The following is a 25,264-nucleotide window of genomic DNA, read 5'->3' on the forward strand; positions in this document are numbered from 1 at the left end:
CATCACTTTCAAGTCTTTCTAAAAATACTTTAGCAGCATCATGTCCTCGATACAGCTCTAACTTGTTAAGCGTACTATCGTAACTACACTTGATGTAATACGCGAAGCTATACGGGACATGCATGTGCGTAGTATTAGTGAAAGAGTTGTCAGGATTAGGTGAGCATGTGTTGCATGGCGTGAGGATGGCTTCAAAGTCTGCATAAATCACGAACGGTACCCACATCTGCTTGTGAAAATTTGTACATTTTAAAACATTATTGCCTGTAGTAGGTATCTCTGTACGTACACGATTGCAGTCATTCTTGGAGTGCTTCGTTAACTGATCTTCAGTTTTAAAATACTGCAAGCATCCATCACATAGCCACTTTTTACCATTACGTTTTGACAACTGACTGCCAACAAGTCTACTCAGATTTTTAATCCAGCAAAAGTGGCTATTCTCACTGTTTTCAATATAGAGTAAATTAACGTGAGTACTCTTCTTATGACATGTATAATACAGAGGACCTACTACAGACTTTTTCTCTACACCATATACATTAATACTAATGTTATTTAGTTCCTCAAAGTGCTTAATATCCTTTATCTGTACAGGAAATTCTATACTATCGAAATTTAGCTGCGTTGAATAGTGTGGATACGATGATGTTCTATTCGCTACATTCCGTTTCACAGGATTTAAAGCTGACATCACCGCCCATGCAAAACATGCTTCGTCATTGTTTTGGATGTTTACAACAGCTTTTCTTCGCTGAATCCATGTCGGCAGCTCAATGTACGATGAACCTCGCATGGGATTGTACTTATTGATGTTAACTTCTAGATACATTATTTCAACTAAAGCCCACCCTGATTCCTTTTCCTGAAATTCCTCGCTCTTGGTTGAAATAATGTTAGAGACATCCCTAAGTACATCACCAAAATTAGTCGACTGACTTATGACAAAATTCTTCGTATTAAATGATTTAATGTCCGTTATTTCGGATTCATCCGTGCTTTTAATGTACAAGGCGAAAAGTTCAAAATTAACTTTAAATAAACTATGATTGGACAAAGATTTAGCAAGAAGCTGTTGTACATCCGGTTGAACGCAATTTAAAAAGTTTGAAGTGCTCTGAAACTTTTGACTGGTGCGAATTCGGTAACTAGCAATCCTACTTTTAAATGCTGTATTAATTTCCTCGATGTTTGCGTTACTACCACTTCTACACGCATTATTTTTATGCGCATTACTCCGTAAGTGCCCCTGAAAATGCGAAGATGGTACATCAGTGTTACAGTGCTCGCAGTGAATAGTTTGAAGTTCATGATTTTTTCTAGGTTTTTTACTACTAGTACTTTCTACAGCTACATCAGTAGCTGCACGCTTTTCCCCTACTACTACCTGAGGGAAAGTAGATATTTGATGTACCTCTGCTAAGTGATCCTCATATCGCTCTACGTTAGCGAAATACACACTACAAACTTTACATAAAGCAGATGTTATGCTAGGGTGTTTTGATTTCATATGGCGCATGAAGTTATCGCGCCTTGCAAACGTTACATTACATTCCTCGCAGCAGGGGGGGCATCTGTTCATGATTTTTTCTAGGTTTTTTACTACTAGTACTTTCTACAGCTACATCAGTAGCTGCACGCTTTTACCCTACTACTACCTGAGGGCGAGTAGATATTTGATGTACCTCTGCTAAGTGATCCTCATATCGCTCTACGTTAGCGAAATACACACTACAAACTTTACATAAAGCAGATGTTATGCTAGGGTGTTTTGATTTCATATGGCGCATGAAGTTATCACGCCTTGCAAACGCTACATTACATTCCTCGCAGCAGGGGAACATCTGAAAAGAGAACGACCGATAGAGATTAGGTGAAAGTTACAGAAGAAACCAAGTTTCAGCGTATAGAGTTTGGACATGGCTGTGAATTAGGTCTATAGCATGAGGATTGAAGAGAACGACTAAAGTTACGATGTTCGGAAGAAACCAAGTTTCAGCCCGTTGAGGATAGACATAGCTATGTGTACGTGTTTGAAATTATACCACGTCTATAGTATGAAGATTGAGGAGAACAACTATTTATCAATACTCTAAAGTTACGGAAGAAACCAAGTTTCAGCCCGTTGAGGGCAGACATAGCTATACCTCGTCTATAGTATGCAAGAACAACTATTTATCAATACTCTAAAGTTACGGAAGAAACCAAGTTTCAGCCCGTTGAGGGCAGACATAGCTATACCTCGTCTATAGTATGCAAGAACAACTATTTATCAATAGACTAAAGTTACGATGTTCGGAAGAAACCAAGTTTCAGCCCGTTGAGGGTAGACATAGCTATGTACACGTGTTTGAAATTATACCACGTCTATAGCGTGAGGATTAAAGAGAACAACTATTTATCAATACTCTAAAGTTACGGAAGAAACCAAGTTTCAGCCTGTTGAGGGTAGACATAGCTATGTGTGCGCGTGTTTGAAATTATACCACGTCTATAGCACGAGGATTAAAGAGAACAACTATTTATCAATAGACTAAAGTTATGATGTTTTAGAAGAAACCAAGTATCAACCCGTTGAGGTCAGACATAGCTATGTGTACGTGTTTGAAATTATACCACGTCTATAGCATGATGATTGAAGAGAACAACTATTTATCAATAGACTAAAGTTACGATGTTCGGAAGAAACCAGCTTTCAACCCGTTGAGGTCAGACATAGCTATACCTCGTCTATAGTATGCAAGAACAACTATTTATCAATAGACTAAAGTTACAATGTTTTAGAAGAAACCAATTTTCAGCCTGTTGAGGGCAGACATAGCTATGTGCGCGTGTTTGAAATTATACCACGTCTACAGTATGCGGGTTGAAGAGAACAACTATTTATCAATACTCTAAAGTTACAGAAGAAACCAAGTTTCAGCCTGTTGAGGGCAGACATAGCTATGTGTGCGCGTGTTTGAAATTATACCACGTCTATAGCACGAGGATTAAAGAGAACAACTATTTATCAATAGACTAAAGTTATGATGTTTTAGAAGAAACCAAGTATCAACCCGTTGAGGGCTGACATAGCTATGTGCATGTGTTTGAAATTATACCACGTCTATAGCGCGAGGATTAAAGAGAACAACTATTTATCAATAGACTAAAGTTATGATGTTTTAGAAGAAACCAAGTTTCAACCCGTTGAGGTCAGACATAGCTATGTGTACGTGTTTGAAATTATACCACGTCTATAGTATGCGGGTTGAAGAGAACAACTCAATTGCTTAAAGTTATGATGTTTTAGAAGAAACCAAGTTTCAACCTGTTGAGGGCAGACATAGCTATGTACGTACCCCGCGTGAGGATTAAAGAGAACAACTATTTATCAATAGACTAAAGTTACGATGTTTTAGAAGAAACCAAGTTTCAACGAATAGAGGTCAGACATACCTTAAAATCTTCGCGCTGCAAACTGTTACTCGGATGTATAAAATGCGTGCGTTCAAGCCTGAAACTCGAATAATAATATTCTGCTCGTACCTAAAAAAAAAGAAGAAACATATATGAATGTAGTGTAGGGTGCATCATCTAACCTAATTATCTTTACAACTCAAAGTTCGAAAACATACCTTTTTAAAAAAATGCACGTGCTGCAGGCTGTTACTGGGATGAATAAAATTGCGTACTTTCGAACGGTACCTAAAAAAAGAATAAACATATATGAATGTAGATGTCCAGCGTAGAAGTTGCTTTGCAAATAAAAAAGTAACTAACAGTTCTACCTTACCTTAAGATAAAGGCTGAAGAATAATATTCACAGCAGACGGGAGATGTGTGTGTGTGTGTGTGTGTGTGTACGTAATAAACGCATACAGAGAACTGTGAGCACTTCGCGCAGACTGCAGCGGCTAAATATTCTGCTTGTTACCAACCGGATGTGAAAAAATCGCTGAGCTGGCAACTGCGGGTACAGTCGGAACGAATGCAACAAGAGCTCCCACCTGCAGGCTGACGTATTCGAACCTCCTGTTGATGCCGAGGTGTCAGAATTTAAGAGTTCGAGCCTTGGAAAGTTAGCGTGTGATCCTCGACTTCTCGAGGGTACATACGCGGTATTCCTTACCTGTAGGTATTGAGCTAAAGCTAGATCATGTAATGACGATCGCGCAGGCCCCTCGCCTAGCATTTACGGCTTCTAGTTCGAACCCGCTATCTACCGAAGTAGCGAGAATGATTGAAGAATGTTGAGGGTGATTCATTCGTCGGATGGAGGCGTTAAGCTATGTGCAGGCTTCTTCTAGTCGGGGTACGCGATTCAAATCCTGGCAACTTATACCGTCGGGAAGGGCATCCGGCTAGATCATGCAATGACGATCGCGCAGGTCCCTCGCCTAACATTTACGGCTTCCAGTTCGAACCCGCTATCTTCCGAAGTAGCGAGAATGATTGAAGAGTGTTGAGGGTGATTCATTCGTCGGATGGAGGCGTTAAGCTATGTGCAGGCTTCTTCTAGTCGGGGTACGCGATTCAAATCCTGGCAACTTATACCGTCGGGAAGGGCATCTAGCTAGATCATGTTATGACGATCGCACAGGTCCCTCGCCTAACATTTACGGCTTCCAGTTCGAACCCGCTATCTTCCGAAGTAGCGAGAATGATTGAAGAGTGTTTGAGGGTGATTCATTTGTTGGATGGAGGTGTTAAGCTGGCTTCTTCAGTAGGAGTAGGCTATGTCGGGATATCGATTTAAAATCCTAGTCAGGAGGGGCAACCGGTCGTATAAAACTATGGTGTGAGGACGTTAAACCTTGTTCAGACTCCCTCGAAAATGATTTTTTGAGTACAAGACTTGACGGTGATTCATTTGTCGGATGGAGGCAATAAGCCTTGTGCAGGCTTCTTTGGTAGGAGTAGGCTATGTGTCGGTACCGGGATATCTAGTTATAAAACCCGCTACAACAAATTTATCGCGTATACTGCGATTTAAAATCCTAGTCAGGAAGGGCAGCCGGTCGTAAAACTATGGTGTGAGGCGGGGTGTGCAAAAAGCCAGCATTAAGTAAGGGCTGTTGATAGGAGGCGTTAAACCATGTGCAGGCTCCTTCACCAGGAGAAGCCTACATGCCGGTACCGTGCAGGTTCTTTCGATAGGAGTAGGCACTGTGTGTGTTTTAACCTCTCCGTACAATCATGATATTTTACGTTAGGAACTTACATAGGCTAAATGCTACACATTCCGTGGCAGAGCCAGGAATCGAACTCGGACCTCCGAGGGTAGCAGCTAATTACACTAACTACTGCACTACAGAGGAGGACTATTTCAGAATATTTTACAACCTTAATTAGTACTGTGTTTTAAGAGCTTACATGCTACTCAGCTAAGAAGACGTTCGCGAGTTACAAGCACGCCGTGTCCTCGTTCAAGGTTGAGCCGGAAGATACGTGTACAATTTCAGCTAACACATGCATTCCACACAACTCGCTCAGAATGACTGTGCCGATACTTCGAGGACTGTAGAACAAATCTATAGCCTACGGTATGCATGCCTCTCACCCGGTAGTCTCGGGTTCGATTCTCTTGGGAATAAAAATGTGTTTAAATCACATGAATTTGTTGAGTTGTCCTTCCTGATGCATAACTAGCAGTATCTAACCTCATACACTATAGTTTTCAACCGGTTGCCCTTCCCGACAACTCGGATTAAGAATCTGTTTTACAACGTCTAACACGGGAATCGGGGATTTACAGCTAGATGCACTTCTTAGATTTTAAATCACGAACTATTGTTTTACGGCCGGATGCCCTTCCTGACTAAGATTTTAAATCGCAAGAATTTGTTTTAAGACTAGTCGCCCTTCCTGATGCAAAACTGGCAGTATCTAGCCTCATACACTATGGTTTTCGACCGGTTGCTCTTCCTGACGTCAAAGAACTCGGATTAAGAATCTGTCGAGAATCGGAGAGGATTTACAGCTAGATGCTCGCCGGATGCCCTTCCTGACTAAGATTTTTAAATCGCATGAATTTGTTGGGTTACACTTCCTGACGCAAAACTAGCAGTATCTAGCCTCTCACGTCATACACTATTGTTTTCGACCGGTTGCCCTTCCTGACAACTCGGATTAAGAATCTGTTTTACAACTTCTAACACGAGAATCGGGATTTACAGCTTAAAGATGGCGGATGACGGCTGTCAGAAAAGCACATAGGTTTGTAAAGCACGTGGAATTTGCCGCCACCGGGGCAGCACTGTTCTCTCTGGATTAAAAGCTATGTTTACCAAACAAGAGCACGTAGAATTTGCCGTCACCACATAGAGGGCAGCACGGTGATTAAAGATGGCAGATGACAGCTGTCAAAAAAGCACATGGCTTTGTTTCCAAACAAGAGCACGTGGAATTTGCCGTCACCCGGCAGCACGGTGATTAAAGATGGCGGATGACAGCTGTCAGAAAAGCACATAGGTTTGTAAAGCACTTGGAATTTGCCACCGCTACATAGAGGGCAGCACTGTTCTCAAAGATGGCGGATGACAGCTGTCAGAAAAGCACATAGGTTTGTATAGCACTTGGAATTTGCCACCGCTACATAGAGGGCAGCACTGTTCTCAAAGATGGCAGATGACAGCTGTCAGAAAAGCGCATAGGTTTGTAAAGCACGTGGAATTTACCACCACCACATAGAGGGCAGCACTGTTCTCAAAGATGGCGGATGACGGCTGTCAGAAAAGCGCATAGGTTTGTAAAGCACTTGGAATTTGCCACCGCTACATAGAGGGCAGCACTGTTCTCAAAGATGGCGGATGACAGCTGTCAGAAAAGCGCATAGGTTTGTAAAGCACGTGGAATTTACCACCACCACATAGAGTGCAGCACTGTTCTCTCTGGATTAAAGATGGCGGATGACAGCTGACGAAATTGCCCGCAGCACAGTGCTCAAAGATGGCGAATGACAGCTGTCAAAAAAGCACGTGGCTTTGTTTCCCAACAAGAGCACATAGATTTTTTCAAATTGCCGCCACCACATAGAGTGCAGCACTGTGCTCTGTTGATTAAAGATGGTGGATGACGGCTGTCAAAAAGGCGGGTGATAGGTGATGAAATTGCCCGCAGCACGGTGCTCTGTTGATTAAAGATGGCGGATGACAGCTGTCAAAAAAGCACGTGGCTATGTTTACCAAACAAGAGCACGTGGAATTTACCGCCACCACATAGAGGGCAGCACTATACTCTGTTGATTAAAGATGGTGGGTAGTAGCTGTCAGAAAAGCACGTGAGTTTGTTTCCAAACAAGAGCACGTGGAATTTGCCGCCACCACATAGAGGGCAGCACGGTGCTCTCTTGATTAAAGATGGCTGCTGTCACGTGGAATTGTCTGCCACCACAGGTATCTAGCTAAAGAGGGCAGCACTGAGGTTTGCGATGCAAGATGGCTGCTGTCAAAAAAGCATTTTTCAAATTATCCGCCACCACAAAGAGGGCAGCACTGTGCTCTATAGATTAAAGATGGCGGATGACAGCTGTCAAAAAACACGTGGCTTTGTTTACCTCGCGCTAGTTAGGTTAAGTTGGTAGCACTAAGGTTTAGACCCGTCAAGATAGCAGCACTGCCGATGACAGGTGACGAATTTTACAGCTACTGCGATATAGAGGGCAGCACAGTGCTTTGTAGTTTAAAGATGGCGGATGACAGCTGTCAAAAAAGCACGTGGCTGTCAAAAAGCACGTGGCTTTGTTTACCTCGCGCTAGTTAGGTTAAGTTGGTACCACTAAGGTTTAGGTCCATCAAGATGGCAGTACTGAGGTTAGCGATGCGTTGTTGTCTGTCAAAACGCACGTGGCTTTGTTTACAAATCTGTCAAAAAGCATGTGGCTGTCAAAAAACACGTGGCTTTGTTTACCTCATGCTAGTTAGGTTAAGTTGGCACTACTGAGGTTTAGGCCCGTCAAGATGGTAGTACTGAGGTTTGCGATGCGTTGTTGATGCGAGCTGTCAAAAAGCACGTGGCTTTGTTTACCTCGCGCTAGTGAGGTTAAGTTGGCACTACTGAGGTTTAGGCCCGTCAAGATGGCAGTACTGAGGTTAGCGATGCGTTGTTGTCTGTCAAAAAGCACGTGGCTGTCAAAAAACACGTGGGTTTGTTTACCTCATGCTAGTTAGGTTAAGTTGGCACTAGTGAGGTTTAGGCCCGTCAAGATGGCAGCAGTGAGGTTAGCGTTGCGTTGTTGTCGATGACAGCTGTCAAAAAGCACGTGGCTTTGTTTACAAATTCAAATCTCGCGCCAAAATTCAAATTTCCCGCCAAAATTCAAATTTCCCGCGGGCGGCGGCGGAGGAGGAGGCGGGCGGAGGCGTGCGGCGGAGGAGGCGCCAGAACTCTCCCATTATACTACTGTTTAGTAAATTTTCAATTTCTTTGCAATCATTTAAGAAAAGGCTAGAAAAACAACAGATAGGGAATTTGCCACCTGGGCAACTGCCCTAAATGCGGTTCAGTAGTGACTGATTGACTGAACTAGTTCTCTCATATATACCCAGAGACATCATAAGCAACAATGGCAGATAAAAAAGAGCAAAAATGAAGGAAAATGCTCTGGCTAACATAACGATACTGGATAGATAGATGCCGAATATTGAATATAAAGTGTGTGGGGGGAGGGGGGTGTGCTGGGGGTAGATGATGGATTTGCAGCACTAGATTTAGTTGTAAGTAAATTTGCCATAATAATTATGAGGTTTCCAAGCTGTAATGCAAATAGTGGAGTGAGAACAATGTGTGTAGTAATGAGTATACAGGCAGATATTGTTACACGAATTATTAAATATGGGTCGAGGTTAAAAATGGAGGCAGGAGGTGAAATTTGAAGGATAAGATACCAGCACCAAACGTCACATCAAAATGAGGGTTACTAGTTGGATGGGGTAAAGAAACTACTGGATGGCACAGGAATGGGCGTACCAGTAGAAAAGAAATTTATCAAAGGATGATATGGGATTGTGCAAGAAGGTGATCCAAAGAGTGAAAGACACTGAAAGACAAACAATAACGACAGAATGTTATAGCAAGGGATATTTTTGTTTAATTCTTTAAAATAAGTAACAAAAACAGTACGGACTGTTAAAAAAAGGGGAAATGAAAGGGATAATTTGGTGGTTGATATGAGTATATAGAAAAATATGCAGATGGTCATAACTACGCCTGAAACGGATAATTGTACGGAAATTACGCCAAAATAATCTATGTACAGACACACGGTCGTTACGATTTTATTTATATAGATAATAATAGCCCGCCTGGTGGCCATGATCGCTAAGGTGCCGGGTCGCTTTGGTCTCACACTGTGGTTAGCCGGTTCGAGTTCCGTTGGCCGAATAAAATTCAATATCAATCCTCTCCGCAGAGTTCATATGGAATGTGGTCATATGACACCATTAATGGTGATTCGTCAGTCAAATGGAGACGTAAAGCTTTGAACAGACCCCTTGGCGTTATTCGACAGGAGTAGGCTATGTGCCGGCATCGCATATAACTCTCTTCCTTACTACTATCATATGTCCCGCCATTCATTTAATCTCATTAACTCCTCTGATGAGGTTGACGTGAGGAAGGCCATACGGTCGTAAAAATTCGCTACGAAGATTCATCTCAATTCATACCTGACCTCTTAGAGAAATAATAATAATAATAATAATAATAATTTAATGGATAAGTCAAATGAAATTTCTTCTCAGCCTATCTACTAGACCATCGGTTTTCACTTATCTACTAGACCATCGGTTTTCAATCTTTGAGAGACCGTGGCCCAGTAAATCCTTTTTCTATATGATGAGGGCTCGGTCCCCGTAAATGTACTCATAAACACATTTCCCCTTTTTTTTTAACTCCATGTATTTAACTAGCATAAATATTATTAACTAGCTGATGTGCCCATGCGTCGTTACGGCATTCTGTACTGTAGACATCTAGGTGAAGTAGTGTACATGATGTAAGATCTGTTTGAGGTTTCAGTTCACACCTTGTTTATTGAAATTGGTTGGAAACCCCAGGAGTTGCGAATACAAAAGTTCTTGGCGAATCGAGTACAACAAAGAGACTCGATTTAAGGCACGATTTTATTTGAGTGACGTGAAAATTAAAACACACATTAAGGTATGATTGAAATCACAAACAACAAATATATGGGATGTATCTGGATTATATCAGTGAAACTTACCCGATGTGGCTGTCGATAAGAGAGTCGCTAATAGCAGAACGCGATACATGATGGTGAGTACCTGGAAACAGAAGAAAATTATTAATTTAGAGAATGATATTAAAACATTGTGGTGAGAGCATAAGAGCCACAAGGGGGAGTGGGAGTTGCAAGGAGGTGCAATTCCAAACCACTGGCTCATGAAAAAGGTAATCTGCTTTTCTTCAATCAAAGAGTAAGGAAAGTGCACAGTACTAAATTCTTAGGACTGATTATAGATGAAAATCTGTAGTGGAGTAATCACGTGGAGACTATTTGTAATAAAATTATCCCTGTGATTGGTAACCTCAGTAGATTGCGATATAAGTTCTCTCGAGGGTTGTTGAAGTGTATCTACTATGCTCTTATCGAAAGCCACATCTCTTATATGATACATGTCTGGGCATGCTGTAATAAAGAATTATTTGGAAAGGTAGAAGTCCTTAGGAAGAGAGCACTAAAAATAATTTTCAAACTGCCCATTCTGACACCGACTAAAGATCTGTATAAACATTGTAATATATTATCACTTCCAAACCTCCGCATAAAGGCTTCTATAATTATGATCTATAAAATTCAAAACAAATCAGACCGCTCAAACACATCAGTAATTACCAATTTGCAGATTCATAATTATGAAACAAGAATTATTTATAATATTCACTACAATCAGATTCATTCCACTAGTTATGGTCAAAATTCTCTTTGGCATTTTTCTATAACTATGTATAACTCGCTTACAAAAAATATAAAAATGGTACCAACTTTATCTATCTTCAGGAGTAATGTAACGAAATACTTGAAGTAGTATGGTAATTATGGTTAGGAAGCTTTGTCCTATCTTATCTATTACATCATGTTAAATTATATACTTACTGTATTTTATTTTGTAATTACATTGTTAATATAGCTGCCATTGTAATTTATTTGTATTGCACCAAGAAGAGCCTTGGCTCAGGTGCCTATATTGAAATGAAATAAATAAAAATAAAAATAAAATTAATTGAAACATAAAGTCAATGAATATAACAACAATTTGCTTTATGTCCCACTGACACAGATAGGTCTTATGGCGACGATGGAATTGGAAAGGGCTAGGAGTGGGAAGGAAGCGTCCGTGGCCTTAAAGGTACAGCTGCAGCATCTGCCTGGTATGAAAATAGGAAACCACGGAAAATCATCTTCACGGCTGCTAACAGTAGGTTTCAAACCCACTATCTCCCGAATGCAAACTCACAGCTGCGTGCCCTTGACGGCAAGGCCAACTCATTTGGTATCAATCAATAAAAGTTAATGAACATGCAATAAATACACTAAATAAAATACAAACTGTAAATATAAAAATAGTTTATTTACATTCGTACTTAAAATCCACCATTGGCAACAAAGACGAGCTGAGAAGCTCAGACGGTAGAGCACTGACCATCTGAGCAGGTTCGAGCCTGGCTCAGTCCGGGGGTATTTGAAAGTGTTCAAATATTCCAGCCTCGTGTCGGTAGATTTGCTGGCATGCTAAAGTCCTGCCACACAGAATTTCGTCACCTTCGTGTCTTCAAAAATCGTAAAAGTAGTTAGTGGAAAGTAAAATGAATGACGTTACTATTAGTACAAAAAATTTATTCGTCCACAACATCAGAAGCATAGTCCCAGATACTGCGTAAAACCATTCTAAAGGCAACGTTTTTACTTCAGATTAACAGAAAAGCAACTAAAAAAAATACTTGCAATTAACTGAGGTAAGGACGAGCATATTTTAGGCATTGAAATAACTTAAAAACACATCAGTCCGACTTAAAATTTAAAAATCTTCTCTGAAACCCTGCTATGCGCTCTCTCCAGTCACTTCCAATAATTCTGCCCATGCTCATGGGTAAAGAGAAAACCAGCAGTGCATCTGAGAGATTTTAATTTTCATTTGTTAATTCCTCTGTCGTGGGGTCTGGGTGCTTGTGCCGTCTTTGCCATTAGAATTCATCTCTGGTAGGGCCCCCTTCCCACAGACGAAGTATGAAGTAAATATTTGAAGGGCACAGAAGAAAGGATCTAGCATATATACTGTCTTTCTGAGAGTTACAGATGATTATAAGGCATTCAGTGGATTGCAGAAAATTAACAATTTTGAATTTCCTTGACTATAGTAAGGTATCTGACTGTGCTGATCACCATATAGTCTACTGATAGCCAAGCTTCGTAGCCTAAATTTCTCTGAGCGCATTCTACATTGGATTGCTTCTTACCTAACTGAAGGGTATCAGAGAAGTTGTATCTGGTGAGTCGTCCTCCTGGAGTAAGCTAACGTGAGGAGTACCCCGGGGTTCAATTTTGGGACCATTATTGTTTACTCTTTATATGAATGACATATCATCGGCCCTCAATAAATCTCGATACCATCTTTATGCAGATGAACTGCAGATTTATTATCACGCAAAAAAGGATTACTTGAAGGAAACCATATGTATACAAAACTCTCCTTGTAAATGGATAGAAAAGAATTGATTAAAAATAAACCCCTTTAAGCCACAGACTATTATTGTAGGACATCATAGGACAGCAATGTCAATAGACAAGAATGAACAGCTGTCTGGTATTATTATCTGTGGTACCAGCATACCTGTCAATAAAACAGTAAAATATTTGGTTATCCTTATTTATGAATACCTAACATGAAATGAACAGGTATTAACTGTTTGTAAAAATGTTCGTAGTTGTTTACATCCTTTGAAGAGGTTGAGGAAATTTGTATCTGGAAAAATAAAAACGAAGCTCATACAGTTCTTAGTCATGCCTTTGTTGGACTATTGCGATGTGGTCTACAACAATTTAGATTAATATCTTGCTAACAGATTGCAGAATATACATAATGCTTGTATCAAAATTATGTTGAACTTGAAGCCTGATGTGTGCATATCACCTCACCTTTCTCAGAATTCATGGTTCAGTGTGAAAAGGAGAAGACTATCGCACACTCAATTCTTATTTAACAAAATTCGACAGATACGATCTTCTCGACACTGGAGCTCGAGATTTATTAAGTTATCCTGCTTTCATAACCCGTTCTCAGAAGAACGCTACCCTAGTTATTCCTCAACATTCAACAACTTGCTATGCAAATCCCTTTACCTTTGCTGCTGCAAGACACTGGAACACATTACCTGAAGAAATACGTCGGTTTATATCAGGCGCATCATTCAAAAAGCATATAAGAAACATCTGTATCAGACGCAATCCAACCGGCGAAGTGTACGGACGTGAAGTGCTGATAGCGAGTTAATAGTGCGCGCCTGTGAAATACTGAAATACAAGAATAGGAATATTTCAGGGGGTGCCAGAATCGCTTTACCGCTCAAACTGCTCTCGTAAGGCCGTGGCGCGCACGTCACACATTCAACTTCACGTGACTTTGCCGGTCTGCCTAGACCTAGAGAACATTCTCTTTGCTAGAGAATACATCTCGAGGCTGATGTCAGAGACTACAGTAGCGTGGTAAATATGTTTCAGCGCATTTCAACCTACGAAAAGTACACTATTCAATTACGGATCAAATGAAACAGTGTCTCTTACTATCCTTGGTTGAACGAATATTAAAAATCTTACTGCAATAAAGAGACGCACACTCATAGAAAGAAATTTTTTGGTAATGTAACTGGTTGATATAAGAGTATATTTACAATAACAATCATGTTAGAAATCTTATTGAATCCAGAATTAAAGGTATTGTAAGCTACTTAAAATTATTGTTAAATGACATGTTTAGACTTACAGTTGTTCCACTCCATATCTGGCTTCAACTTCTACCTTTCTGGAAGTCCTTGGAACAACACGATTTATCATTCGACTTCTTCTCAAAATTCTTGAGTAAAATTTTGTTTGCACAGGAAGACACCCTTTCAAGTACGTTTAACAGTGTATTGTTAAGAGAACGCTTACGTTCAGCATTATTTATGTCTGATTTCTGTAATTTTGACATGTTCATCTTTTGAGCAACAAAGAACTGTTTCCCACATGACATAAAATGCTGTATGGAATCTTTCACAAGTAAAGAGACTGTATGCCACACAAATCCAACTGTAAATACAATTACCTCACGTGGCAAAATTAATTTACCCCTATCCAGTTCCTTAACAAAATCATATGATGAATCCACCTTAAGTTCTTTACTTAGGTGAAGCCACTACATATCTCACAATCCTATTCAAAATTTTATAAAACCTTTCTAGTTTACTAGTTAATAATTAAAAGTTAGTTTCTGTTAGGTACGAGGATGCGGTAAAAACATTAAATCATATTTCCGAAGAGCGATGTATGTGGGGACTCAACATATAAACAAAATGCTACTATCATGCTTCTGTTGTCATACTGTCTGTTATTTGTTGAGGCCTGCGACACATTATGTTGTTCAACAATAAACAGCAATGAGTTCATTCTCATTATAAGTGGAAAGAGTTTGTAAAATTTGGATAGCTCTCAGCCTTATCCTTAATAGTAGGCACTATTTTTCCTTTACCAGCTATGACTTAATACTTTCTAAAGCGTTTGCAGAGTTCAACGTCTTAGTGTGTTTTAAGGGCGAATTTACACTGAAGTTATTACAGATCTTTTGTTTACAATAAATGTCAAATCTTCGAGTATAGTGATAAAGGAAGTAACACAAGGCATTCCCCTTTAAAAATACCCGGAGTCAAATAAGTAATTCTCCTCATGCTTAATCATCACAGTCCGCTCTTTGAAATAAACTTGGGTTGATGACCTTAGATGTTAGGCCCCTTGAAGCAAACAAAAATAAACTTGTTGGGTTCCTAGGAACAAACCAATGTCATTTAGACACTCCACGGAATCCCCTACAAGGTATATTTTATTGGAATCGATACTATTCTGAACATCTGCTCGAAGACTATCTTCCTCTACATCAGCAAGACGTATTACTTTAGTAGTTGACTTCGAACAATATGAAGGTGTATTCGAAAAATAGTTGGCACAGCATTTTCGGTAAGTTTCAGAATAGGGAACATGCATAATTTTCAAAAATATTTTTTTTTAAGTACACCAATGAAATAGTACGTAAACGTATTACATTGTGGTAAGTTGCCTTGTTTTCTATCATTAAAAACATATTTAATAGCGCCTTTCCGCAAGGCGAGTGAAACGGCCTCTGACGTACGCGGCGCGCTGTGACGTCACGATCCAGTACCGCATGCAGCTCTACCAGCCGTTGTGCATCAGCCGTTGCTAAAAGCCGATTGTTTATTATTCATGATCGCGAATAACTTCGAAATGACAGAGGAAATGTTCAAAACAGCACAGTCAGACAATCAATCATGTGTAGATGTCATCATTCTTGAAAAATAGTGACTTTTGTGGCCACAGAAATTCGCGGATAAAAAGCAAGTTTGTAAGTGGCGTCTTTTATATACGTGCAATGTACTGTAACCCATAGTATTAGGATAACAACGAACCTGGATAGATATCACATCACTTTCAAATTTCAAATTAAGGCCACGGCCGCTTCCTTCCCACTCCTAGCCCTTTCCTGTCCCATTGTCGCCGTAAGACCTATCTGTGTCGGTGCGACGTAAAACAACTAGCAAAAAAAAAAAATCACTTTCAACATTTCCTTCTAGACTGATTCCCATATTAAAGAATAACATTACATTTTCGGGCTTTCAGCATTAGTAAAGTAAGAAATCGGATTTCACCACTAACATAAACATATAGGTAGCATTATAGTACTAGTCCGCCTCTGTGGTGTAGTGGTTAATGTGATTAGCTGCCACTCCCGGAGGCCCGGTTTCGATTCCCGGCTCTGCCATGAAAGTTGATAACAAATAGTACGAGGGCTGGAACGGGGTCTACTCAGCCTCGGGAGGTCAACTGAGTGGAGGGGTTTCGAATCCCACCTCAGCCATCCTCGAAGTGGTTTTCCTTATTTTCCCACTTCTCCTCCAGGCACCTAAGGCCACGGCCGTTTCCTTCCCTCTTCCTTGTCTATCCCTTCCGATCCTCCCATCCTCCAACAAGGCCCCTGTTGAGCATAGCAGGTGAGGCCGCCTGGGCGAGGTAATTGCCCTCCTCACCAGTTGCATCACCATACCCAAAGTCTCACGTTCCAGGACACTGCCCTTGAAGCGGTAGAGATGAAATCCCTCGCTGAGTCCGAGAGAAAACCAACCCTGAAGGATAAACTGATTAAGAAAGATCACATTTTTGAATTCTGCATGGAATTTTGAATCAGATTAGCACTATAGGGCTATAATCTATCATTCCTAAAAAATATATATTTATGGTTGGGACAACTGGCCTACCCACTTCCGGGGCCCATGAAAGAGAAACATTAAATATCTTTGTGGAGGAAAAAGTTAAACACGATAAAGATAAATATGACCTCATCTAGTTTTCACAAGTCGGGCTGAGTGGTTCAGACGGTTGAGGTGCTGGCCTTCTGACCCCAACTTGGCAGGTTCGATCCTGGTTCAGTTCGGTGGTAGTTGAAGGTGCTCAAATACGTCAGCATCGTGTCGGTAGATTTACTGGCACGTAAAAGAACTCCTGCAGGACTAAATTCTTGCACATCGGCGTCTCCGAAAACCGTAGAATTAGTTAGCGGGGCGTAAAGCCAATAACATTAATTGCATTTGGCTTTTAACAAGCTGAGCATATCAGGAAAGAAAAGTGTCCTGGTGACATTTTAGTCGCTCAATACAGGAATGTCTTTGGGTGCTGTGACTTTTACTCTTTTTGCTATTTGCTTTACGTCACACCGTCACATATAGGTCTTATGGCGACGATGGGACAGGAAAGGCTAGGAATGGGAACGAAGCGGCCGTGGCCGTAGGTACAGGCTCAGCATTTGCCTGGTGTGAAAATGGGAAACCACGGAAAACCATCTTCAAGGCTGCCGGCAGTGGGGTTCGAAACTCACTATCTCCCGGATGCGAGCTCACAGCTGTGTGCTCCTAACCGCACGGCCAACTCGCCCGGTATTTTTACCCTTCGGTTTATTGACTTGGCTTGTATAACCTAAAACTTAGGCTAAGTTGGATAATATTTTAAACACAAACATCACTATTTTTACCTGTGTGCAATTATGTTATTTATTTCATTAATATTATGATAATTATTATAATTGAGCATTGTTAACTTATAAGACCCCAACAGACAAGCATTGGTTTTGTGTAGAGTTATACATTTGTTAAATTCACGTTGTTTCCTTTCATGATGTACACGCCTATTTTTTGTTATATTATAGAGTATTTAGATATAGCCTAAATTTCTTTACAAATTAAGCTCTTCAATAAAGACATAAATAACTGTCGCATGCCAAGATAAATTGCTAGAATTAGAGCTGTCAAAATGGTTCATAACCCCTTGAATTTATTATCTTGATATGGATCACCCAAAACATAGGTTAGGTTTGGAGAATACTTTAATAATGAGCATTAATTAATGCACTGTTTATTACTTTCATATTCCAAGATGTAATTGAAGCATTTAAATAAAGCATCATACATTAAAATTTAAAGTTTTACCACTAGAACAACTGACGTGGAAAAGTGATTGAAAATTCAAACAAATTCATCTTACGTTAAAATCTTCAAAAAATAAAAAATAAACTGTAGACTTTTCCGATATATCACCAGCATTTCTCCGGCTCGCCAAAATCCATTTCTTCCTAGTTTTAGCATCTTTGGAACATTTATAAACAATTTGTTTGGGTAAACAATTTGTTTGGGATGGTATGCGATGTGCTATTGCACATCGGAACTCTACACCATTTGTAAGTTTTCTGCCTCACTGTCTGCGCAGGATTCATTTTAAGTCTAAAATATACCACTCAGATTATTATCCAATGTATAGACCTCGAATTTAACCATACCAGACACTAACATAAAGTAGAAATACGCGAAGTGTATCCTGCTTCTCACAGCACACTATGTGTTATTTCATCTGCTAATTCAGTCAACCTGTACGATGACGTCAGACCAATGAGATCGCGTACTTGCGTCACGTGACAGTTTCGTACATTGATTTAGATTTTTATCATGTTTGGAGTTATTATTTGTACATTCTGATCACATTTTTGAATTCTGCATGAAATTTTGAATCAGATTAGCACATTTTAAATTAAAACCCCGGATCATGCATGTTCCCTATTATTCTAGCGAACTCCTTCAATTATTCCTTAACCGTACCCCTATCTTCTCGAATTATGTACGACTCATCAAAATGTTTTATGCATACTGTACGTTACTAATAGATTTTTTTTTTTTCAGTTTAGAAAAATCCGTCGATATGTGAAGAAGCCATAGATTACGGCGCCTTTCATCCGTCGGTAAATAAATGGTCCAAGTTTTTTCAGTTCCTGTGTTATAATTCGACTGATAGTCGACACTACAGAGACGAGGCATTTTCAAGTATTATCTCTAAATCCATAGCACTGAAGTTGTAATTAATCCAACATTTTAGGATCTCGTGTACTGCAGCTTAACACTGCCGAATGAAGAGAACGTTGTGGTTACATACACATTTTTGTTGATAAATATTTACTTACTCTTCCATACACCATACTGCCAACGTAAGGGACTGTCGCACAACACCTATATATTCAGCATAAACACGAAATCTCCGTAACTTACTTCCATAATTCACAATAAACTAGCAATAACACCGCAAGAACGTGTATGCTAACCGGCTTTATTCCCCCGCCAGTCCTCGGACTGCTCTAATCGCGTGACTTACCGGGCCATGGCTTGTCTTTCTCGTAGGCCTCGTCTCATAGCTTGTGACGTCACTGTGAGGACACTTCCATAGCGTGTTCCAAGCGGTAACATTAGTAAGCGGTCTCCGGTCAGCTGCTTAGTAGTTTATTAAATTAATTAGTAGGTACAATGTGTGAAAGAAGTTTAGATCACGTAGTACTGTTAATTAGTGCAAGCGAGTAGTGAAATCAGTAAAAGCAGGGATAACTGGGCTGTTGCTGAGTGTAAAATATATGGCCTATAAAACAGAGTAATTTATCTCGGCTTTCCAAACAAACAAAATCATATTTATGAGCGAAATGACTGTTATGGGATCAGGCTGATAAAATCAACCCAATTCCGCTAGAATTTGTTCCGCGCATTTCCTCCCTCATAACTATGAACGGGACTTAAAAAGACGAACTGCTGGGCTTGCCATTAAAAAGGAAATTGAAGGCAGATGCTGTATCCTCCCAAAATACACTGACTGACAGAGCAAATGCAACACCAAGAAGGAGTGGTCAGAACTTTATGCCAATTGCAGGGTAGACTGACGTCACTGAGGTATGCTCATGATGTGAAATGCGCCGCTGTGCTGCGCACGTAGCGAACGATAAATGGGACACGGCATTGGCGAATGGCCCACTTCGTACCGTGATTTCTCAGCCGACAGTCATTGTAGAACGTGTTGTCGTGTGCCACAGGACACGTGTATAGCAAGAATGCCAGATCGCCGTCAACGGAGGCATTTCCAGCAGACAGACGACTTTACGAGGGGTATGGTGATCGGGCTGAGAAGGGCAGGTTGGTCGCTTCGTCAAATCGCAGCCGATACCCATAGGGATGTGTCCACGGTGCAGCGCCTGTGGCGAAGATGGTTGGCGCAGGGACATGTGGCACGTGCGAGGGGTCCAGGCGCAGCCCGAGTGACGTCAGCACGCGAGGATCGGCGCATCCGCCGCCAAGCGGTGGCAGCCCCGCACGCCACGTCAACCGCCATTCTTCAGCATGTGCAAGACACCCTGGCTGTTCCAATATCGACCAGAACAATTTCCCGTCGATTGGTTGAAGGAGGCCTGCACTCCCGGCGTCCGCTCACAAGACTACCATTGACTCCACAGCATAGACGTGCACGCCTGGCATGGTGCCGGGCTAGAGCGACTTGGATGAGGGAATGGCGGAACGTCGTGTTCTCCGATGAGTCACGCTTCTGTTCTGTCAGTGATAGTCACCGCAGACGAGTGTGGCGTCGGCGTGGAGAAAGGTCAAATCCGGCAGTAACTGTGGAGCGCCCTACCGCTAGACAACGCGGCATCATGGTTTGGGGCGCTATTGCGTATGATTCCACGTCACCTCTAGTGCGTATTCAAGGCACGTTAAATGCCCACCGCTACGTGCAGCATGTGCTGCGGCCGGTGGCACTCCCGTACCTTCAGGGGCTGCCCAATGCTCTGTTTCAGCAGGATAATGCCCGCCCACACACTGCTCGCATCTCCCAACAGGCTCTACGAGGTGTACAGATGCTTCCGTGGCCAGCGTACTCTCCGGATCTCTCACCAATCGAACACGTGTGGGATCTCATTGGACGCCGTTTGCAAACTCTGCCCCAGCCTCGTACGGACGACCAACTGTGGCAAATGGTTGACAGAGAATGGAGAACCATCCCTCAGGACACCATCCGCACTCTTATTGACTCTGTACCTCGACGTGTTTCTGCGTGCATCGCCGCTCGCGGTGGTCCTACATCCTACTGAGTCGATGCCGTGCGCATTGTGTAACCTGCATATCGGTTTGAAATAAACATCAATTATTCGTCCGTGCCGTCTCTGTTTTTTCTCCAACTTTCATCCCTTTCGAACCACTCCTTCTTGGTGTTGCATTTGCTCTGTCAGTCAGTGTATTCCTAACCGGCATTGAAATGACGTCGCACCGACACAGATTCGTCTTATGGAGACGATTGGATAGGTAAAGACTATAAGTGGGAAGGAAGCGGCCGTGGCCTTAATTGAGGTACAGCCCCGGCATTTTCCTGGTGTGAAAATGGGGAACCACGGAAAATCTTCAAGCCTGTTGACAATGAGGTTCGAACCCACTATATCCCTGATGCAAGCTCACTGCTACGCGCCCTTAACAGCATGGCCAACTCGGCCGGGTGTACGATATTGGTATTAAGATAATTACTATATTGATATTCTAAATGGAAAAATCTGAAATTATTGTGAACAGGCTATCCCTGTTCCTTTTATTATTTCCTACTGGTAGGCCTACACAGAAATTATTACATTATGTTCTACAGAACTTCACCAGTCAACGAGTACAGACACGATTCTCGAGATAGCTGACAATACCAACGAATCAATCGGCTGGGAACAGAAGTAATTTCCAGGGACTGAAGACGAAAAATTTGTCATTATGGAAATAATTTGTGGTCTTAAACAAGTCCCAAGTTACAAAATGTGTTGTAGGCTACCTTTTTCGAAACGATATCCGCACAATTCAAAACAAGAAGCATGTAGTGAAAAGAAGCGTGGCTGGTCTCATTGTTTCTCTTCCGGCGTAATTCGATCCATCCTGAACAAAAACAAGAATGAGGTGGGGCCTCCAGGACATTGCAAATGTCCGTACCTTAAGAGCTCTCTCTTTTAGGCATATCTCTATTTGCGAAAACTAGAGATACTCTCTAACTTGTCACTCACTCAACCTTTCAAAATTGGGACAAGCTTTTGAAAGCCTGAACTTGGAATTCTGACAGAGGTTCTCGATCTAATTAAGATTAAAGGTTAAAGGATAAGGTTGAAAGCACTTACAGAAGGTATCAGTTGTTAACTTCGTCGAAATGAATATAGATGATCGTGTGTTCAGTGGTACGTATAAGTTAGGAAATTTGTGTGGAAGGGTAATAGGGAGGTACATTCAGGGAAACGGGATTTCCTAGGGAGCGGTGATAAGGGTACAGGGAACTGGAAATCAAGTAGGGATGACATAAAATTGTTAGTGTTGAACTGTAGAAGTATTGTAAAGAAAGGAATAGAATTAAGTAATTTAATAGATATATATTTACCAGATATTGTAATAGGAGTTGAATCATGGCTGAGAAATGATATAATGGATGCAGAAATTTTCTCACCGCACTGGAGTGTGTATCGTAGAGATAGGATAGGAATGGTGGGAGGGGGAGTGTTCATTCTGGTGAAAGAAGAATTTGTAAGCTACGAAAAAGTTAAAGATGAGACACATGAAATTCTAGGCGTAAGGCTCATTTCTAAAGATAATAGGCAACTTGATATATTTGGAGTGTACAGATCGGGAAAGGGTAGCACTGACGTGGATTCGGAATTATTTGATAGGATAGTCAGCTATGTGGGAAACGACATGGAAAGAAATGTGATTGTAGCGGGAGATCTGAATTTGCCAGATGTCAATTGGGAAGGAAATGCGAACGACAGGAAGCATGACCAACAAATGGCAAATAAGTTAATATGGGAAGGACAGCTGATTCAGAAAGTGATGGAACCAACCAGAGGGAAAAATATCCTAGATGTGGTGCTGATAAAACCAGATGAGCTCTATAGGGAAACTGAAGTAATAGATGGTATTAGTGATCATGAAGCTGTTTTTGTGGTAGTTAAAAATAAATGCGATAGAAAGGAAGGTCTTAAAAGTAGGACTATTAGCCAGTACCATATGGCTGATAAAGCAGGCATGAGGCAGTTTCTAAAAAGTAACTATGGTCGGTGGAAAGCGGTAAATAAAAATGTAAACAGACTCTGGGATGGGTTTAAAGAAATTGTTGAGGAATGCGAGAGCAGGTTTGTACCTTTAAGGGCGGTAAGGAATGGTAAAGACCCACCTTACTATAATAGAGAAATAAAGAGACTAAGAAGGAGGTGCAGACTGGAAAGAAATAGAGTTAGGAATGGATGTGGAAGAAAGGAGAAATTGAAGGAACTTACTTGAAAATTGAATCTAGCAAAGAAGGCAGCTAAGGATAACATGATGGCAAGCATAATTGGCAGTCATACAAATTTTAGTGAAAAATGGAAGGGTATGTATAGGTATTTTAAGGCAGAAACAGGTTCCAAGAAGGACATTCCAGGAATAATTAATGAACAGGGGGAGTGTGTATGTGAGGATCTTCAAAAGGCAGAAGTATTTAGTCAGTAGTATGTAAGGATTGTTGGTTACAAGGATAATGTCGAGATAGAGGAGGAGACTAAGGCCAAAGAAGTAATAAAATTTACATATGATAACAATGACATTTACAATAAGATACAAAAGTTGAAAACTAGAAAAGCGGCTGGAATTGATCAGATTTCTGGGGATATACTAAAGACAATAGGTTGGGATATAGTACCATATCTGAAGTACTTATTTGATTATTGTTTGGTCGGAGAAGCTATACCAGATGAATGGAGAGTTGCTATAGTAGCCCCTGTGTATAAAGGAAAGGGTGATAGACATAAAGCTGAAAATTACAGGCCAGTATGTTTGACATGCATTGTATGTAAGCTTTGGGAAGGCATTCTTTCTGATTATATTAGACATGTTTGTGAAATTAATAACTGGTTCGATAGAAGGCAGTTCGGTTTTAGGAAAGGTTATTCCACTGAAGCTCAACTTACAGGATTCCAGCAAGATGTAGCAGATATCTTGGATTCAGGAGGTCAAATGGACTGTATCGCGATTGGCCTGTCTAAAGCACTTGATAGGGTGAATCATGGGAGACTACTGGCAAAAGTGAGTGCAATTGGACTAGACAAAAGAATAATTGAATGGGTTGCTATATTTCTAGAAAATAGATCTCAGAAAATTAGAGTAGGCAAAGCTTTATCTGACCCTGTAATAATTAAGAGGGGAATTCCTCAAGGCAGTATTATTGGACTTTTATGTTTTTTGATATATATAAATGATATGAGTAAAGGAGTGGAATCACAGGTAAGGCTTTTTGCGAATTATGTTATTCTGTATAGAGTAATAAATAAGTTACAAGATTGTGAGCAACTGCAACGTGACCTTTATAATGTTGTGAGATGGACAGCAGGCAATGGTATGTTTGATAAACGGGGTTAAAAGTCAGGTTGTGAGTTTCGAAGTCCTCTCAGTTTTAATTATTGCGTTGATGGGGTGAAAGTTCCTTTTGGGGATCATTGTAGGTATCTAGGTGTTAATATAAGGAAAGATCTTCATTGGGGTAATCACATAAATGGGATTGTAAATAAAGGGTACAGATCTCTGCACATGGTTATGAGGGTGTTTAGGGGTTGTAGTAAGGATGTAAAGGAGAGGGCATATAAATCTCTGGTAAGACCCCAACTAGAGTATGCTTCCAGTGTATGGGACCCTGACCAGGATTACCTGACTCAAGAACTGGAAAAAATCCAAAGAAAAGCAGCTCGATTTGTTCTGTTTGATTTCCGACAAAAGAGTAGCGTTACAAAAATGTTGCAAAGTTTGGGTTGGGTAGAATTGAGAGAAAGAAGAAGAGCTGCTCGACTAAGTGGTATGTTCCGAGCTGTCAGCGGAGAGATGGCGTGGAATGGCATTAGTAGACGAATACGTTTGAGTGGCTTTTATAAAAGTAGGAAAGATCACAATATGAAGATAAAGTTGGAATTCAAGAGGACAAACTGGGGAAAATATTCATTTATAGGAAGGGGAGTTAGGGATTGGAATAGCTTACCAAGGGAGACGTTCAATAAATTTCCAATTTCTTTGAAATCATTTAGGAAAAGGCTAGGAATGCAACAGATAGGGAATCTGCCACCTGGGCGACTGCCCTAAATGCGGATCAGTATTCATTGATCGAGCTCGGTGTTACACGAAAGAAAAGGGAAAAGGATCAAGATACTTGGTATAACTATGAATATAGAAGCAAGAAATCTGAAATGATAAGGGCCGTAACAAAGTACAGAAATGAGGGATCACAGGAATCTATGGTAAAATTATGTAAGGTGCGGAGGGAGTACAAAGATATATTAAGTAAAAACAGTAAAAATGGGCAGGCCAAAGAAGTACAGTTACTGAATAGATATTGTAAAGGAAATGAAGTCCGCCTCTGTGGTGTAGTGGTTAGCGTGATTAGCTGCCACCCCCGGAGGTCCGGTGTTCGATTCCCGGCTCTACTACGAAATTTAAAGTGGTACGAGGGCTGGAACGGGATCCACTCAGTCTCGGGAGGTCAACTGAGTAGAGGTGGGTTCGATTCCCACCTCAGCCACCCTAGAAGTGGTTTTCCGTGGTTTCCCACTTCACCTCCAGGCAAATGCCGGGATGGTACCTAACTTAAGGCCACGGCCGCTTCCTTCCCTCT

The 25,264-nt window shown here is 41.0% G+C and overlaps 1 protein-coding gene across 1 annotated transcript in view; it reads right to left on the minus strand.

The window, feature by feature from the left end:
* LOC136876467 (uncharacterized) overlaps positions 1-25,264 on the minus strand; it is a 484,774-nt gene that overhangs the window by 445,789 nt on the left and 13,721 nt on the right. The window contains exon 2 of the mRNA XM_068228446.1: positions 10,205-10,265. Within this exon, the coding sequence (XP_068084547.1) occupies positions 10,205-10,265 (61 nt within the window). The remainder of the gene's footprint in view (positions 1-10,204; positions 10,266-25,264) is intronic.

This window comes from Anabrus simplex, chromosome 6 (genome assembly GCF_040414725.1).
Source record: "Anabrus simplex isolate iqAnaSimp1 chromosome 6, ASM4041472v1, whole genome shotgun sequence".
Taxonomy (NCBI): Eukaryota; Metazoa; Arthropoda; class Insecta; order Orthoptera; family Tettigoniidae; genus Anabrus; species Anabrus simplex.